This window comes from Octodon degus, unplaced genomic scaffold (assembly GCF_000260255.1).
Source record: "Octodon degus isolate 3935 unplaced genomic scaffold, OctDeg1.0 scaffold00014, whole genome shotgun sequence".
Taxonomy (NCBI): Eukaryota; Metazoa; Chordata; class Mammalia; order Rodentia; family Octodontidae; genus Octodon; species Octodon degus.
This window is the reverse complement of record NW_004524590.1, coordinates 13,023,284-13,038,602: the sequence shown is the minus strand read 5'-3', so window position 1 is coordinate 13,038,602 and position 15,319 is coordinate 13,023,284. Positions and strand designations below refer to the sequence as shown.

The window sequence follows — 15,319 nt, the reverse complement described above, 5'->3', positions numbered from 1 at the left end:
TATCTGTCTGAATATCAAACATCTTAGGCATAACATGGAACAGGTATTTTCCATCAAGTATTGATATGTTAAACTTTAAGTCCCTACAGAATATGAAGAAAAGAATTTTAAAAATAAAAAAACTAGGAATAATAAATAGGAATAAAATATTGTTTCTTCCTAAATAATAGGAATAAACAGTTACATATGTTACACAGAAATTTACAAACCTACCCATATACAGCATTGTAACAGGACAGTCCTGTAACATATTTTTCTTGTCTGTTTTTATTTATTACCCCTTTTTTAAAAACAAACATTTACTTCAGAGACAATATGGCAATAAGTGGTATGTCATGACAAACAGTACGTATTTAGAAGACCCGAGTGACAGGCATTCTAAGCATGACCCTATCATTACACATTGCTATCTTCAGTGTAGTTGCTTAGTTCACAGGTATCCGCATATATAGTTAATCAGGGTGAAAATCCTAACAATTGACTACTAGTTTCAAAAGCATGCTGAAGATTCTAAGGATCACTGCCTTATCTGGACATATTTAATGATACCAATTGATCAACTATATGGAAGGCATGGATAATATCGAAAACCCCCTAATTTTGGTACCTAGGATCAAGCTCAGGACTTTGTGCTTGCCAAGCAGGTGCTTAAGTCACTAAGCTATCTACCCAGTCTCTTCGAAACCATTTTTAACAATCATTTTTGAAAGGGAAACAAGTTAAGGTTATCAAAATATACTAAATGGAAAATAAAAGCGTCAAGCATCTGACAGTACTTTGCTCCATATCATGAAAGAAAGATTTCTAGTTAAAAAGCCAACTGATCTATGCACACTTTTTGTTATTATCATCCATTAAGCCAGAACTGTATTTTGTGCCTGAAACCTTTTTATGATTGCACAATTTCATTTTAATGAGTGACATGAGATTTTACCAACCAAACAGTCTGAAGATTAAAAAAAAAGTTGTTAAGTACATCCTTTCTTCTACTCTTCTACCTATAATTAATTTTACCTCAGGAGTGGTAAGGCAAACCAAACAAAAATAGTAACAACAAAACTACAGCAGCCTGGTATTAGCAAAAAGGACTGCATCTTTTCTGCCAAGGAGATAAGGCTAAAATGTGTGTCGTTAAAAATCTGGTAATGGATGACTACAGAGAGAACTGGGCTAGGAAAAGGAGACTTCTCCCCATACCCCTTTTTGTACCATGAAGATATTACTATTTTTAAATAAAAAACAAAACAACAATAACAACAGATAAACAGGCTGTTTCTGTTAAAAAGAGAACTGGGCCAAAAGAGGTTAACAGTGCAGCTTAAAGACAGTACAGCAAGTACATGAGAACAGTCACCCCTTTTGGATGGCTACATATAATTAACTGGCCTACATGGACCAGAACTCATGATTCCTGCCTGCTCTGCACCAGGCACAAACAAATTAAGTCCTCAAATACTGGCAGAGTTACTTTCTTCAAAGGGAAACAAATGCATGTTGAAATCTCTTACCCTAGTTTAAGGATTTTTTTTTTTGCTCCAAATGCCTTCAGGGCAGGTTTGGCTGGCTTGAGTTGTGGGGATCGAACCACAGCAACCTGAACCTGACTGCTTTGTTGAAGCAGCCACTTAAAGAACTGAGCTAAGGGGCGGCCTGCCAAAATCTCTTACCTTGGATCTGCTTTGGATTCTATCTTCTCAAGGGCTGCTTGCTGTTTATCCAGTTTCTCACTATGACTCTTCAGCTACAATAAAGAACAGAGGAGGCTCAGCAATAGAGAAGAAGGTGCATTTGCTTTCTTCCAGCTCACATTCAAACCCATCTCTCAGTAGCTGGTCAAGCTCATTGGATTTGGCTGTACACTGAGAAAAGAGATGAATCAGAGAAATAGAACGGGGGTGGAAGGCAAAAATCAGACTTTCATGCACACCTTTTGTCGATTAAAGAAGGCTTAGTGATGGCTTCAAACCACAGCAGCAAATGCATGGACTGAGAAGGACTGCTGTATAGAGTAGCAGACAGAGGAAGACTGGCTTTCAGAGTTGGAGATTTATGTTAGCAATAGTCAGATGGGAGAAGCCATGAAGACTGATTCTCTTAAACACAAGGGCAGGTGCCTGAGTCTTGAAGGCAGGGCAGAGCCCCAGATGGTCAGGCAGAATCAAGATAAATGGCCTGATCTTGCATATCACCCAATCCAACAGAAGCTATAGCCCAGGATATCAGGTTAGTAGAATCAGTATAACTGATGCTAAATGCAATAATATCAGTATGAAGCTATAAAGGATGTTAACCTTAGGGCCAGTGAGATAGCTCAGTGGACTAAGTGCCTTCTCTGACATGTGCAGGGACCAAGGTTCAATCCCTGGTCCCGAATGCCGAGCTAGCCCTGCCCCTGGGGCACACTGAGCCAGGGACCGAGTCTGGGCATGGTGACGCACACCTGTAATCCCAGCACTAGGTAGTGCTGAAAACAGAAGGATCACTATGAGTCGGAGCTGCATAGTGAGACCCTGTATCAAATACATAAATGGAGAAAAAAAAAAAAGTTCACCCTGCACAAAGTAGGTTGGGTTGAATACATACAGCATCTAGAGATGGCAGCAGAAAACATAAACATCAAAGATAAGCCCATAATCAAGATTCCTGAATATGTGAAGAAAGAAATCCATTAAAAAGATTTATCAGCTCAACATGAGAATTTTGTCCCAAAGAAATAGGCAGTAAGAAAAAAATGTCAGATACAATAAACACCTCAAGAGACATGAGAGAATACTATGCATACTAAAAAGCATCAGTTTTACTCATAGGAAACTGAAGTACTGGTGAGGTCAACAAGGAGATAAGCTAGACATGACAGCCTGTACTACCAACATGGGCTAGCATGGAGCCAGCGATACAGCCTCCCACATGTGCGCCACATGCTACTAGCATTTACCTACTGTCTTCAATGCTTTACGTTTTATAAATGTATTAACAATATAACTCTTTTCTGTACTCAGCACTATTTATTAGGTTATCATGAAGGGGAGTTTGGGTGAGGAGGTAAAATCTGGGAATCCTGGCATAGAATAACTCATTTGCCCAACTGCCTTGAACAGTAAGAGAAACCCAAGTCCAGAGGGGATGGTCTTATTTATTCACAGGCTGGCCAACCTTTTTCCTAAGGTGCTTAACAGTAGGTTCTGCATAGCTTCCCATTTTTGTACATGGAAATTACTTTATCCTATCAGATTATAACCTCTCTGGTAGGCTATTGATTCCAGATAACCTGCATTGAAATTCTGCCAATCTGTGGTAAGGGAGTTAGCCTTAGTTTCCCTATTGACAGAACAACAATGAGAACTGTACATTGCCAGGGTCATCATAAAGGTTTTACAGAAGAAAGAATACAAACACTGGGTCACAACACACCCAGCACATGGTGATGTTGCTGTTAATGATTGCTTTTTAATGATTTAATGTTGCTTTTTAATGATTTAAATAATTTCCTCCATAGTTCTAAGACATGAAAAAAGTTCAACAAATCCTTGATTTAGTATTTAGTACAAAAAAGGCATTTTACCTTAGGTATTATATCCTAAGGCACGGAAAATGTCCTAAAAATTGGTATCAAGATGTTTTGCCTTTAATCCCTTCCAGATTATTACACAAAGACTGACCCATGACTTGGCAAATCCCATGCCAGGGAGTCTAGCATTAAAAATAATACAGCAGTAGGGATTCTACCCCCAGAAAGGATATCTAATCCATAAGGAATGTAATCACAGAGCAGTGTGGAAGAAGCCAACCTGCTAAAGGCAACATGGGCACTTTTGGAGAACATGAAAAAATCCTTATTTAACAGCTATTCTCATGGCCTATCCTTTTTCTTTTTGAAACAGGGATTTGCTATATAGTTTGGGATGGACTTGAACTCACTCTTGTAGCCCAGCTAGCCTCAAACTTGTGCTATTCTTCCCACTTCAGGCTAAGTTCTGGGATTAAAGGTGTGCACTACCACACTCAGCTGAGTCCTACCCTTTTTCAATATTAGCACAATTATTGAAGAGACCAGTGCAGGTCAGAACTGAAAAGTTTTTTGGGGGTTATAGCAAGGTGGTAGATAATTACTGTGTATTGTTACAGAAGTTAAGAATTTTAATAAGCAAATTTCACGTGAAACTTTATAAAAGCAGGGACTGGGTAGGTACATGATCCTAGTTTCCAAGTCATCTAACAGTATGACGTAGATAGAGACCTTGCAGGAAGGCCCTTCCAGGGTATAGTCATAGCTCAAGTCCTCAAACCACCACATTTTTCAGATCCAGAGGAAGACCGTTTTCTGTGGAAATTCAAAGGTCAGCAATATCTAAATGTTCCTCCCAAAAGAGATGGAATCAGAGGCATCTGTTTCTTGCCTGGTTTCGTAGGCAATCAGAAGTGGGAGGTGAGCCACACTGTGAAGATGATGGGAAACAGCGCAAATTCAACTGCAGGGTTCAAATGCACCCACTAGCCCTCTCCTGCCCGTGATCACCTCTCCTATTCCACCTACGAGATAGCTGGTAATCCTGAGAATTCCATCACTCTGAGACTGTTTCATCTTTCACAAGAAATCCTCATGTGCGCAAGGAATTCAGTACAAGAAGCTGTTAGATGACCTGCTGCTTGAGAAGCAGGAGAGAGACCCGTTGGGCCAGTATTCTCCAAGAAGCCTATCCTGACCTTACAAGTCCACAGTGACTTCGCCCACCAAGACAACTGAATGTTGAAACTGTACTTTCGATTTGATTTGAAAGTGTCTCGTTGCTATATGTTTATCAATAAAACTTTGAAAAGAAAAAAAAAAAAGACAACTGAAGATTTAGAACATGACAACAAGGATAAATTACTGGCAGGAGTCATGTCACTATGAAACTGTTCTATGTCCTGAAATAGATGAAGACTCTGAGGACTCTGGGTCTCCTCCACAAAGCATGATAACGTTCAGTATTCTATTAGCAGTGCTGGTTAGAAACAATAGGAGGATATGCTCACCTCTGTTAGCATTTTCTTTCGTTCGTTATATCTGGCTTGGAGGTTGGTATGATTTGCTTGCAGCTGTGAATGAAAGATAAAGACATCTGCTCTTATTTGACTCTTAGGACAATTCAGGTGTAGACAGTATCCCCATTTCACAGATAAAAAAATGGAAGCTCAAAAAGATTTAAAGTAAGTCAATATGATAAATGTAGGCTGGCCAAATAGCTCAGCAGATTAAAGCACCTGCAAGCAGGCGCAGGGGCTACGGGTTCAATCCCAGGCCTGCCGTGCTGTCCCTGACCCTGGGATGCGCTGCTGAGACAGCAATCAAGATTGGGTGTGGTGGCAAGTTCCTGTAATCCCAGCTCTTGGGAGGCTGTAAACAGGGGGATCACTATGAGTCCAATCTAGGAATGAGACCCTAAACACCCTGTAGACCCTTCCTAAAATACAAAAAAAAAAAAAAAAAAAAGGTAAATTATTTAGAAGGGTGGTCAATAACACATTAAAACATAACTCACCTCATTTAATCAGCACCAATTATGTGCTAGGCCATTTACAAGGTATTCTATACAAATCCTATCACTGAATATTTAATTCAGTAAGACACTGATCTTGTTTTAACAGCAAAAAAACAAAGACAGAAAGAAGGGTTAAGTTACTGAACTAAATTCTCACAGCTGATAACTGATAAAAGCAGGATTCAAGTTTAGGTCTGACTTTTCTATGGCTGTAATCAATTCCATTAACCAACTTGCCTGTTCACTGACTACAAACTGCACTTCAACATTCAAGAGTCTAGCACAGAGTGACTTGTTGGCAAATGCTGCCAAATGTAAGAAAGGTTTTAAAAACAAAAACATTTCAGAATTTCAACACTTAAAATGAACTCCCTTTGTTGTTCAAAGTACCTAACTGTACGTTTCTAACTCTAAAAAAAACAACTCTCTCTTCCTGTTTCCTCATCCAACTGGTCAAGCTATGTGGTCAGGAGTTAGATACTGGTTCTCATTTCCCTCCTCTCCTCTCCTCTCCTTTGTTTTGGTTTGTTTTAATCTTTTTTCTTCCTCCCTCCATTTCTCTCCCCTACCTCTTTTTTTAGGACTGAACTATATCCCAAGCCCATTTTTCAATTTTGAGACAAGGTCTCACTGTTTGCTCATCTTCAAAACACCTATGATGGGGATACTAATCATGGTCCTTTACAGAGAAACTGCTATTTGAAAGGCAGTACTGCTAAAAAATATCAGGCTCTTAGTAACAAGGTTCAGAACCCACTGCAAAGCTGACCCAAAAGTCGGAGACAATGGCCCTCTCTGATGGACTGAAACTGTGCCAGAACTGCCATTTAGAATGAAGCTCAGCATTGTTTCTCAAATTTAGGCAGGGGGCAGAAGTAAACTTCCACATGTGTTCAGATTCTCTGGCCCTTGGACTCTGCATACTTCAAACTATCCTCCTTCAGGGGATAAAGACACTGTGATGGGGGCCAGGAAGATAGCTCAGTAGAATAAGCGCTTGCCTGGCAAGCGCAAGGGCCTGAGTTCAATCCCCAGTTCCTCAAAAAAAAAAAGAAAAGACACTGTGATGAAAAGCCTCACACTTTATCCCTGCTCATTTTGATTCCATGATGAGTGCCTTTTGAATCAACCACTCTCATGTTCTTATCACTGGCTATGATCAGGAAGATGATATCCTTGAGCTAAGAATTCATTATGATTCTTAAATAAATGATTGAACAAAAAAAAATCATAGTCAATCTATGCATCTTTCTTTGCTTATGATGCAGAACCTTTGGGTGAACTAAACTTACTATTTAGTTAGTTGTGGTAAAACAAACTCGTAATAAAACAAATTCAAACAAAGGATTGGGCAATACCATTTAATATGTTAATATCTCTTGAATATGTGAGATTTATAAGAATGAAAAATTCACAAGCTCAAAATGTCAACTGGCACCCATTTTTGCAAAATCAACTGTTATAGCCACTTCCTATGAACTTTCCTACAAAAAGTCATATTAATTCTTATAATCTTCTGCTTTATGTAATTGTCTAATTAAATACTATTGTCCATGCAAATGAAGCATACAATGATTTTTTTATTGTGCAATAACTGTTTCTGAGTCAAACTATCCAGCTTCCTCTACTTTTGAGAGCAAACCTAAGAAAATCTTTCAAAACAATCTCATCCATTACAAAGTATTACAGAATGCTACCTCTAACAGCTCTCTTAAAAATAATCTAGTTTCTTCCACCTCTCCTGACATCGACTGCCCACATGGACTGCTGCATCAGTCTCCTTACAGTTGGTTCTGTCTGAAACCCTTTTCATCCACTCCAATTAATTCGTGCTCAGACAGCAAACAGAATGATCACTGCAGCATGCACATTGGATTACATCATTCAGATATTTTAACACTCAAAGGTTTGATCAGACTGTATGAACTGATCACCTCACTTATGTGACCTCCAACCATATAACAAACTGGTCAAGACTCTCCCTCTCCATGAACTTTATTCATGTTACTTCACAGGTCCCCAACCCAGACATCCACACTTCCTATACAGACTTCCTGCCCAGTCAAGATCCACTCACCTTTCTAGACTCTGTCCTCTAAACATGAAGTGAAGTTTGGTCTCCCTATCAGACACTCTTAGGGCCCTAGACTTCTCTGTCAAACACTCATTACAGCTATAAATAAATGTGAGGCACAAGTGATATTTCGTTAAGTGTATGTCTTCCCATAAGACTTTTAGATCTTTGGAAGCACCTATTACAATGTGTTCTTCATTTATCCCTGAAGCCTGGCTTAGTGCTTAGCATAAAACAGCACAAAATAGTATTTGCGACTAAATGTTATTCTTCCCATGACAAACTTTTCCTATACATTACCAGAAAGTATGTATTTTAGGCTTTGCAGGTCACGTGGCCTCTGCTGCAACTACTCAACTCTGAAAGCAGCCATAGAAAATATGTAAGGAAACTGGTGTTCATATGTTGAAATAAACTATTTGAAAAACCAGGCTTAGCTGGGTTGGTATGAGGTTTACATATGCCAACTCCTATTCTAAAATCTCCTCTGATCAATCTACCAGGAAGATCTTCACATTTTTCTTCAATTTCTCCCTTTCCTGAAGAATGAGTTCACTGACTTGACTGAAATTATACAAAGAAAACATTAACCTCTTCCAGATGTTTAGTCTTCTGTAGAATCTGCTTGTTCAAGGAAATAATTTTCCGACGATGTAGCTGGGAGGTTCCTAATTTTTCTGGACTTTCTTCAGCTGACAGCTCAGACTGCTGTGGGAAGAGGGTAGAGGAATGCCAAAGCATTTAATTAGTTCATCTCAGTTCAGAGAACCCATCCCTCCTCAGTCTGGGCAAATCATTACTAGGCCACCAAGCCACCAAGCCACAGGGCAACTACAGTGTTCTGTAGAGAAACTCCAGGGAATGGGCAGAAACCAGGGCCACTAAACTGTGGTTTTGTTGATGACACACAGAAAACGGGATATTCCAAGGGCATTAAATACAGCAGGAGAATAACAGGAGTAATATCTTCACAGGACCATTTTTCAGTCATCAAAGAATGATGATTTTGATCAAAGCATTATAAACATATAGGCAAAAAGTCTACATTTTAGAAGTATTAACAATGAAGAAGTAAGTCTCCCAAATCATTTTCCTCCATCCACAGGCTCAATCTCTAAATATCTCCTTACTTGCAGTCTTCTAGTAAGAACAGAGGGTGGACTGAGGAGGATAAAAGTTGTTGCAAGGCCAAGAAGGACACTTCTCAAAACATGTAAGTGACAAAGGGACAAAGAAGAAGAACTAAACAAGACCTAGAGATTGTCAGACATGTAAAGGAGATCTCTGGATTCAGTGATGAGGCGAATACGGTAACATTTTATAGAACAAGAATCGCTATTATGGGCCAGCCAAATAGCTCAGCAGATTAAAGCACCTGCAAGCAGGCACAGGGGCCAGGAGTTTGATCCCTGGGCCTGCCATGCCAGCCTCGCCCCCAGGGCGCACTAAACCAGCAATTGAGACTGGGCATGGTGGCGCATGCCTGTAATCTCAGCTCTTGGGAGGCTGTAAAAAACAGGCAGATCACTACGAGTCCGATCTAGTAGTGAGGCCGTGAACACCCTGTAGACCCTTCCCTAAACTACAAATAAAAAAAAAAAAAAAAAAAGGAGAGGTAGAAAAACCATCTTCTCCATATTTCCAAATTCCTTGCCAGAAAAAGAATTATAATTAATTGCTTCTTCTCCATTTGACTAGACTGCTCTTGTATATGGCAAGTGTTTAACACTTCTTATTTTATTAAATAATTTCAGTGCTGGGCTTTAACATCCAACTCAGATTCCCTGATGCTGACTTCTAAAGTGTCAATGGCATATTCCAAGGGCATTTTACATTATAAGCAGAGTTGAATAAGCCTTCTATTTTGTTTGAAATAATTCATACCCCATTTACTGGTATGTTTCTATGTTTGATGTAAAAGTTATTCTTAAGGGTCCTGACCTCCTCTAGCTGCGTATATGGCTTCCAGACTGAGATGAGGGTAGGCAGACTCCAATGAATCCAGGTATCACTCACCTCCAGGCTGCAGAGGCTGATTATCTACCCCTCTACTCCATCCTGTGGTTCTGGTGAAGACTGGGTAATATCTCTGTTTATTAACTGGTTTTCCTGCTTATCAACTGCTTTTAATTCTCAGTACCAAGAAAATAAAAATTGCATTTTCCACTCAGTTTCTATTGCCTTTTATTAGTAAAGGTGGCATGCATATAGCTTTAAAGATGTTTTAAACTATGACATCCAAACTTCATAATAAGAACCTTTCCTGCAGGCAAACCTACAGGTTGCTATCTTAATATCTGAAAATAAAGATTTCTAGGGGCTCTGTAAGAGCAAACTTCTTACCATAATAATACTAAAATGTTACTTGTTTTATTCTAATTTTGTCATGATTGTACAGTGAAATTTTCTAAATATTATGCAGTAATGTATTATCACTGTTCTGACGCTAAAATATAACACATTTATTATTATTTGCAAACTAATTAATATATAAGCTATCTGGTTTAGTAATTTTTAGGAGAACTTAAAATGTCCTGAAGAGGTGGGTTGTTATTTCCTAATAGTAAAGGAGGAACGACAGCTCTGATTCCATATTTTTACTGGACAGATTACTCACAAAACAATACAAACAGAGAAAAACACTTGCAGTGCAGAGGAAAATCCTGAAGTCTCTATGTGAACTGTCTCCACTATGACAGTACATATTTCGTGAATACAAGGGCTTTCAAAATATTTTATCTCAGTGCTAAGTAACAATTCTCATTCTCTATAGAGACTCTTAAAAACTTACATTTACCAAAGTGTTAATGTATGTTAATACCAGAATATTAAATACTATTTCTATATTTGACTTTCCTCTAGTCCAGATGACCAATATGCACATATATTGGCCCATCATACATAGGAGTTTCCAAGTTCCTCCACTTGCCTTTCAGTCTTTGCATATTTAGAAGTTTTTGGACAGCTAAGACAATTTACTCCAGAGCAGCAATGAATAAAATTTTCAGCAGAGAGAGCAGAAAGTAACTGTTCTAAATTTTTGGTTTCTTTCACATACACTCCATAAAACCAAGAGAATTCAGACTGAAAACAAAAACTGGTCCTCACATTAGTAGAGCTCATGTAACAGTGTACTCATTGAGTATTAAAATGGAAAAGAAGGCTGAAGATGATCAAATTGAATCTTGAACAATGGTATGAATTAGACAGACAGAAGAAAAAAGGGTGCTTTATACTAAATCCTTGAAAGAAAAAAATTAAATCCTGGAGCATCTTAAGTGATTTCATCTTGAAAAATATAACATCTGTCAAAGAATGCCAACCATCTACAAATAAACCCTTTGTGTTTACACCCCAGTGGGCCAATCTAATTTTGTTCCACAATTCAGACTCAGAATGTGATTTCAAAACCACTGTGTGGATTAAGACAACTTCTGGAACAGATTCATTTTTTGATACTTGCCAGATATTTGAAGCTTCTATTCTTACAGGAAACAGATTTAAATGTCACTCAATATTATTAGTCCAGGCTAAGATGGTAAATACTAAAGAGAAACAAACAAAAATGATTATCCAAAACTATATACCTTCATAACTGAAAAGGACCCTAAAGGTTATCTACATATCAACCTTCTGCTGTTTTGAGGCAGTACTGCAACTGAACCAAAGGCCTTTGCATGCTACACAAGTGTTCCATGTAAATTACATATCCCCAGCTGATATGGAGATCTCTCTTCTTTTTTTTTTTGGAACCGGAGATTGAGCTCAGGCCCTTGCGCTTGCCAAGGAAGCGCTTATTCCACTGAGCCATCTCTCCGGCCCCTGAGATCTCTCTTATATCATCCTCTACGACCAAAATATGGTCTCAAAGTTGTCAAAAGAAGCCTTTTGTCACAAGGTAGCAAAAATACTCTATAATGATCAGAGGGCCTTCAATTATTGGCACCTTGACCCAAATATCAACTGAAAACAGAGTATGCAAAATATTAATTTTTAAATATTTTTGAAAAAATCTCTAAACCTTCAAAATAAAAGAAAATTATAATTTAAAAAAATCTCTTAAGCTAGGGACTGGGGAGATAGCTCAGAGGCATAAGCACCTACCTGGCAAGTACAAAGACAAGTTTGATCCCTGGCCCTGTAAGCTGTGGCCCTGGACCCCCTGGTGCCCACCATAAGGCCCCAAAACCGGGCATGGTGGTGCATGCTTGCATTCCTAGCACTGAGGAGGTTGAGCCAGGAGGATCTCTGCACGTTCAACACCAGCCTGGGGGCTACAAAAGCGAGCACAAGGCCAGCCCGAACTTCATAAGGAGACCATAAAAAAAGAAAGAAAGAAAGAAAGAAAGAAAGAAAGAAAGAAAGAAAGAAAGAAAGAGAAAAGAAGAAAAGAAAAGAAAAGAAAAGAAAAGAAAAGACCTCTAAGCCAGTAAGAATATCAAGAAATTCAGGGAGACCAATAAAGAAACAAAAGTGAGAATTTAGGATGGCAAGTGTACTCAGTAAAGTTGGCCTTTTTCCCCCCTCAGGATACTTGTTAGAACTCAGCAATCCTTCAAGTTTTGACTTGTACAATTCACTAACAACTGGCCCAAGTATAACTTAAGAATGGTGAAAGAGAAGGGAAAAAAAAACTATACTCAGGTCTATGATACCAGATTGGCCTTCACACAGTTTTGCAATTTAAATCCATACATTACTTGATGGCCCATTAGAAAAATCAGAACTATGCTTAAAATGGATCTTGGGTGAAGTGGGAGATAGAAAAACAGATGCTCCCTGAAGAACAGAGCTTCAACCCTAGGACTTAAAGAATTCCTACAGATAAATTTCCAAGAAAGATGTTAAGTTTTGCAATCAAAACTCAAAAGCATCTTAAGTCAAAACATCATAAGCAAAGGGCAACAAAAATAGACGAAGGAATCAGATCTGCAGAGACTTAAATATACACACAACTCCATGTTTTTCTGAAACAACAGATAAAACATAATAACCCTTTCATATAACAATTCAATCTATCTAGAGTATTCACAATTTTTCCATCCATCCTTTCTATAACAAAATGCAGGTAGTTCTCACCAGCTTGGTTGCTGTCCTCAACATATACTACTTTAAAACCACTTTTAAGGAACTTCTGATGGTGCCAGACCACTGCAGACAGGATGGGACCATGCAATTCTCTGATCTACACTGTTCCTATTAATGAAACTGAAAACATAAATACTCTTTTCAGTACTCTTGAGTCTTACTAATGAAATTCTGTGAATTTCAAAACCTCACATTTATACAACCTTGCTGAGTCTGAAGCTTTGCTCAGGGTCCCCTGGCTAGCAGTACAGAAGTACTCAAAACATACTTAAAATTTAGGAGGCATGAACAAAACCCAACATCTCCCACTTTTGTCCCCATCACTTACTGTATGCTCAGGGCATGCTCAGCAAGTCACAAATTGCTATGACTTTTTTTTTTTTTTCTGAAATTAAAACTCACAATTATCTTCTCAAATAATGTACTAAGTGAGACCTCAAATTTGACAAGGCTATACCTTGTCTTTATTGTAAACTGACAAAGACCCTAAAATATATAAGCTGTGCTGTGGGGTTTCAAGCAATCCCACTAGAGTTATAACTCATTAGCTAACATTCTCTTTGCTGGTAGTTGTTCTGTTAGTTACTGTGTATTATATAACTACTCACAAATAATTTAAGAAAATCGCACAGCAGTGTGGAAATATCAACATATTTAGTATTATTATTCCCTCCAGATTACCAAGGCTCCTTCCTTTCTTAGTTCTCATTAATTATGAATTTCTGTCTTCTTTGGCTTAGTTTAACTAACCTGTTCTCAGATTCTCTACATGTAGGGCACAGAAGTACAGTGGAGAAGTGGAATAAGAGAAGGACTTTAGCTCTGTGTATTTATAGTCTAGCCTGGTAATACAGACTCACTTAGAAGTAAAGGTGTTGCATCCTAGGTGTTGCTCTAATGCCTAAATTCTGTCACTGAAGAAAAGAGCTCTAAAAACTCTTCCTATTCTCTCCCACCTTTCTTCCTCCATTGTCCCCTCCCTCCCTTCCTAGAAATGTTTGTGAAAACCCTATTCTGTTAGGCACGGGAGATAAACAGTGATTGTAGTCCTTTAGTACAGTAAATATTCCAAGCCTGAGACAAAGTACAAAGACAAATGAACAGGGTGGACTGAATAGAACTACGGATATGGCAAGGAGTAATCTTTACAACAGGTTTCCACCCAGATATCAAAGAAAGAGCTGTGAGGTAAGAAGCCCCTGAGAGGAAAGTACATAAAAGTGGGAGAATGAAGCTAAAAATGTAGTGGAAGCCCCAGAAAGTCAAAGATGCCACGAACATAAACTACCTGCCCAGAAAGGCTACAGGTCACGAACAGAAGCAACTCAAGAGAAAAGCCATGTTGGCTGCAACTGGCAAGGCCACTGGGGGAACACTACCCAAGACTTTTGGAACTAATGTAAAACATTGGACATGGAGCTATAGGAATTAAATTCTTGGCCTGATAAGCTTTGGTCTTGCTTCAGTTTTATTTTTTCTTCCCCTTTTAGAATGAGATTACCCGCCATGTACCACTGTATCTTCAGACTATGTAAATTGCTTTTTCAATTTTTACCAAAGTTCACAGCTAAGAATTTGCCTTGAGTCTCAGCAGAGACTTGGATTTGGACTTCTGAAAAATGTTGGAACTGTTGAAACTTAGAGAAGGGATTGTTGCACTTCTGGTTCTCCATAGAGACAGCTATATTACGGTTAGGAGGAATTATGAACTTGGTATTATCTTTGCCTGGAGATTAAGTATCATTTAAGATGTGTCTGCTGACAAGCAATGGGATTTGGCTGATACGGTGGAGTGTCAACTTGACTGGCTTTGGTATCCCTTTGGAGGATAGCCAAAACATACTTGTACATGTATCAGGTGGATAATGGCAGCCTGGCCCTAAGGTTTACATCTTCTTCTCTAGTACTGTTCCCGTGCTCTAGCTGCCATGAACTAAAGCACCTTAGCTCTGCCTGCCCCTTCTACCATGATGTTTTTGCCTCGGAGCCAGCTGACCATATACTGAATCCTAAAAACCCATCAGCAAATTAAATGTCTCCACTTTTAAATTGTGCATATTGGTGAAGAAGACTGAATCTAGACCCATCTCTCTCACTATATACTAATTTAAAATAAAAATGGGTCAAAGAACTAAATGCTGTAACAGAAACACTTAACCTAATAGAAGATAACAATAGGTAAAACTCCAAGTTTCATGCACAGACAAGGATTTTTTGAGCAGAATCCTGGTTGGACAGGAAATAATGTCGAGAATCAACAATTCAAATCATGTCAAATCAAAAGCTTCTGCACAGCAAAAGAAACAACAGAGTAAAAAGAAAAGCTACAGAATGGTAATACAATTTACAAGGTATTCCTCAGACAGAGGAGTAATATCCAAAATATGTAAAGAACTAGAAAAACTAGAACCCCTAATAAAAGACACAATCAAAAATAAGCAAGTAAAATGGATAGATACCTCACAAACAAAGTACAAAATGGCCAATAAATACATTAAGAAATGCTCCAATGAAAACAACAATGAGATTCTATCTTACCCCAGGAGGAATGGCCTACATTCAGGAAATCAAATAATAACAAATGTTAGTAAGGGCATGAGAAAAATCAAACCCTTTTACATTGTTGGTGGAACTA

General features: G+C 38.5%; 1 protein-coding gene across 2 annotated transcripts in view; it reads right to left on the bottom strand.

Moving 5' to 3' along the window:
• Ccdc93 (coiled-coil domain containing 93) overlaps positions 1 to 15,319 on the bottom strand; it is an 87,955-nt gene that overhangs the window by 26,709 nt on the left and 45,927 nt on the right. For both annotated transcript variants that reach the window (XM_023709707.1, XM_004626365.2), the window contains 3 exons: positions 8,188 to 8,304; positions 5,017 to 5,079; positions 1,668 to 1,741 (listed from right to left, as the gene is read on the bottom strand). In XM_023709707.1, the coding sequence (XP_023565475.1) occupies positions 1,668 to 1,741; positions 5,017 to 5,079; positions 8,188 to 8,304 (254 nt within the window). The remainder of the gene's footprint in view (positions 1 to 1,667; positions 1,742 to 5,016; positions 5,080 to 8,187; positions 8,305 to 15,319) is intronic.